Source organism: Propithecus coquereli, unplaced genomic scaffold (genome assembly GCF_000956105.1).
Source record: "Propithecus coquereli isolate 6110/MARCELLA unplaced genomic scaffold, Pcoq_1.0 Scaffold335, whole genome shotgun sequence".
Taxonomy (NCBI): Eukaryota; Metazoa; Chordata; class Mammalia; order Primates; family Indriidae; genus Propithecus; species Propithecus coquereli.
This window is the reverse complement of record NW_012149008.1, coordinates 1,763,943-1,768,224: the sequence shown is the minus strand read 5'-3', so window position 1 is coordinate 1,768,224 and position 4,282 is coordinate 1,763,943. Positions and strand designations below refer to the sequence as shown.

Sequence of the window (4,282 nt, the reverse complement as noted above, 5' to 3'; positions counted from 1 at the left end):
GGTAAGACTGAAATAATGTAGAATATTTCGTGGAAACATAGGAATCCTTGCTACTGAAAAAATGAAAAGTGAAAGATATTCTTGAGATGTAAAACTACTAATGACTATACAATCTCTGCCTATGACCTCATTGGGTGACCTTAATCAAGTTCTGCGAATCGTTGGTAAACATGTCTCTATTGAGCTTGTTTTAAATGGCGTCTATAGCAAATGTTACATAGCAGCTGACATACCTTAAAGTACATTAAGTACTGTACACATAAAATTCTCATGCATTGTGCAAAATGTAACTGAGTAGCTACTGAGAGCAAGGCATCATGATGGGTGCTAGAGGATAACACGAGTAGAGTAAAGGCACAAATCCTAATCTCTAGGACTTTGGAATCCAGTGCAATTTTTATATGGCAGTTCCTGCTATTTCAAGGATAGAGGAAGCAAAAGCATTTTAGGTGGCCTGATCTGAACCCCACAATGGGCATAGCTAAAGCTAGTTTTGGGGGACTGTGATTTTGTTTCCCTTTTTAGGATAAGGTTGGGGCATGATCTGGGTGCCTGAAATCCTTGCTTCCGGGCCAATGCACTTCTTACTGCCAGGTTCCTCTCCTATGAGATTCACTTGTTTCCCGGCTTCCTTCCAGGGAGGCAGCTCTACCAGGGGAGCTTATGCTGCAAAGCATTGCAGAGTAGCTGGACTTTGTTTACAGTCCTCGGGTCTCACAGTTTTGGACTCTTCACTTCTATAATTGTGCCTCACCCCCAGCAAATTTGCTCTCATTAAAGAATCTGAAATTGATCACATGGAAATGGCTGATACTTAAACCATTATTTTTTGCACAAATTGTGTCTTTTAACAAGTCTTAAAGGAATATAGGACTGTAACTCTCATGGCAGGTTTTCAGGCTTAACCAGTAGAGTGGGAGAGATTTACTGGGTGAAGTTTCCTTACTAAATGTTGAAGTCACACCATGAGTAGTCCCTGACTCAGTAAGGGGGACAGAAAGGTAGAACGGTTCCTCTCCTATCCCTGACCACACACCCTCTACCTCCCACCTTTGGAGCCCCAAGTTTGTTTATGCTCTTGTCCCTTTTCCGGCAGGTTTCCACTCTTCAACTTAATGGTCCTGGAATGCTTCTTAGTCAAGGTAAACTTCAGGAATGATAGAAAGAAGCTGGCTTGGAAGACTAACAGGACAAAGACAAGGAGTAGATACTTTTAAAGAGAAGGTTCAGGGGTGGGAGTAGGATAATTCAACTAATAAAAAGGGAAGATGGAGAAAATATGAGACTTCTGGAATTGTACCACCATTGGGCCTTAGGGAGAGGGTGCTATAGCCAAAGTGATGCCCTTCTCTTGTGAGACGGCCACAGGTGGCTTGTTCCAACCCAGGTTTCTGGGTCTTTTGGGCCAATGACTCCAAGACCAGATGGTGGCTGATGTAAGCATTTTATAGACTGTGCTCTTGACCTCATCAACTGTCTCACTGATGGGTGCCCTCGGTTGCTGGAAGGACCTCGTCAAGGGATCGTGCTGAGGCCAGGCAAAAATTTCTCCCCACTCCCCATGCACACACAGAAAGAAGGATTTCCAATTAACAGCAAATGTCAAAAAGAACAGGTACAAATGTAGGCAAACCCCTCAGACATAGAGTTGAAATATGAATATGGAGCCTTCACATTTTTAAAAGTTTAACAGGGTTCCTTTAGGATGCAACAGAGTATGTGAATTTTCTGTTGGAGATGTTGGGATATCTTGGGAGGATTTAGCAAATAAGAGGTGGTTTGGGGAGAAAAAAGAAAATGCAGAGAAAAAGAAACCCCTTTTTAGCAGATAATGAACATCAGACAAAAAAGATGTCTGAACTAATTGTTTTTCATTCATCGCAGACCTCTCTGTGTTTTTGGTGTTTCTATCACACATGTCTAATTTCTTCAGTTAGATTCTAAGCCTTGCAGGCAGCATGGCCAAGTGGCTTAGCACAGAGACTCTGGAGCATTTTGGCCTGGGTTCAGACCTCAGCTCTGAGACTTGGTAGTTACGTGCCCTTGAGCAAATCCCTTAGCCCATTAATTAACTTGCCTCATTGTCACATTTTAAAAATTGGGATAATAATATTAATCCTCATGGGGTAATTGTTATAAATTAATATGTATGTGTGTTGAGATAACATATATCACATTCCCAGAACAGGAACTGGCACATAGTAAGTGTCACACAAGACCTGCTGTCTTTGTAATTCTGCTTCTCATAGCCCATGCACATTTATACTTTAGTTCAATAGCTTTAGGTGGACTTATCTTTATTCATTGTATTAATTTCCTTAAAATAAAGTTTACTAATTGTTTCTCATTATAAAAGTAAAACATGTGCATTATAGGTAATATAGGAAATACAGAAAACTAGAAGGAAAAAGGAAAATCACACATAGAAAACCACCACTATTATATTTTGGCTCTTGTTTTTTCTATATATAATTTTACTTTTTCATTTTATGTAATTGTGCATATTTTCAGTGAACAATTTTGTGTTATTAACAGTTCTATGAAACCTGATATTTAATAGGTGCATAATAGTCTATCGAGTATATTCATATGCGATTTGAGCATTCCTTTATTTTTGGACGAATGGATAATTTAGAAGTTATAGACAAAAGGATAAAGATGAAAATTAAAACAACTGGCAATTCTAGAGGAATAGCCACTGTTAACATTTTGGTATACTTTCTTCCAGTCACATTTCTTGTCTATTACATTGCCATGCACTTGGACACTCCAGAGAGACTGCCATACCCACAGACCCCTTCTGAAGAGCTCTTCACTTGTTTCTCTGTCACTGATCTGGCCACACATATTTGGCTAAAGAATGGGTGTGTGACAGAGGGGCAGCCAATCTATAGGCTACACCATAATCTATAAAGGCTCTAGCTAGAGCTCTCTACCCAAGAGCCCCGCCCCCCCAGTGGACGGTGATTGACCCACCAGCCAGATATTTGCATGGGGAGTTTGTATTCAACACCAACAGAGAGATGGTCAATTGCAGTGGCAGGAACAACTGAAGGAGAAACAGAATGTAGTAGAATGCCCACAAAAGCAAACATTAAAATCAGTGGTGGAGGCTCTCTTAGGGTCTATATGAGGTCCTCAACTGACACATACTCAGCTTTTGAACCCCACTTTGACATATTAAACATTGGAGCTCTGAAATGTCCTTTTATATGTTGGACATCAGTTGGTAAACGTTTTGAGATACAGCATTGTACTAATCAGAGATTTGGTTGCAAATTATAGACACCAACTCTGGCTAATTTGAGTATTAAAAAGGGAGTTATTGGAAGGCTATTGAATGGTTTCTATTAGTAGAATTAATGGAAACTAGAGAATCAGGGTTAAAAACTGGGCAGGAACCAAGGTAAGCTAGGAGCCAAGAACACAGCTGAGCTGCAATACAGGAAGAGAACGTCATCATTTGTACTACTACAATGCATGCCTGGCCATTCCTCTGAATTCTTGGTTCCTCTGCCACTGGTGACTCAAATAATTTCTAACTGCCCCAGTATCTTGTGTCACTCCCTCAAGATTCAAAGTCCCAGATAAAATCTTCCAATTGTATGAACCTACATTATATGCCTGTGCCCTCCCTGGAGGGGTAGGGTCTACTCCCTTCAAATTTCAGTGGGAGGTAGGGCCCTGCTTCCCGGTTTTAGGATTTCTCTGAAGCCTAGAGATGAGTACCGTGATTTTAACTAACCAGCAGAAAATAGCCAATTCCATCTAACAAAACTCCTCAACTTACCTCTTTTCAGGATGTGGGCCAAAGGGAAGTTTAAAATAATCTTCACAAAGCTCAAAACTTTTCTGTAGTTCTTCCAAAGTTGTAAAATACCGTACATTGGTGAGAGGTGCTGGTACAGGACCCCTAAAATTGGAAATTTCAGAAGAAATTCAAAGTATTTTATAATGATACCAAGCATACACACACATAATACCTAAATACTGACCATTATTTCCCACATAAATGCAAATGCCAATGAACTCTATGTGAAATAATGTAATGTATCCACTCAGAAACATTCACTTCAGAGCTTGTCTTCGTCACTGGCATCATTACATTCTAATTTGAAGATTCAGCAAATTTGCATTGTTGTGAATATTTCTTATCTATTAAACTATTATTAATAATATAGGCAGATTATCTTCCTTGAGATTCATATGTACTCTCTTATAACCCTAGAACATTTGTTATGCAAGGTCCTGCAATGTATCAACTGCTATAAAAACTGAAATA

General features: G+C 39.7%; 1 protein-coding gene across 1 annotated transcript in view; it reads right to left on the bottom strand.

Moving 5' to 3' along the window:
- The window catches only part of LRGUK (leucine-rich repeats and guanylate kinase domain containing), a 97,423-nt gene that overhangs the window by 4,452 nt on the left and 88,689 nt on the right, over positions 1-4,282 (bottom strand). The window contains 2 exon segments of the mRNA XM_012650606.1: positions 9-53; positions 3,791-3,913. Coding sequence (XP_012506060.1) covers positions 9-53; positions 3,791-3,913 — 168 coding nt within the window.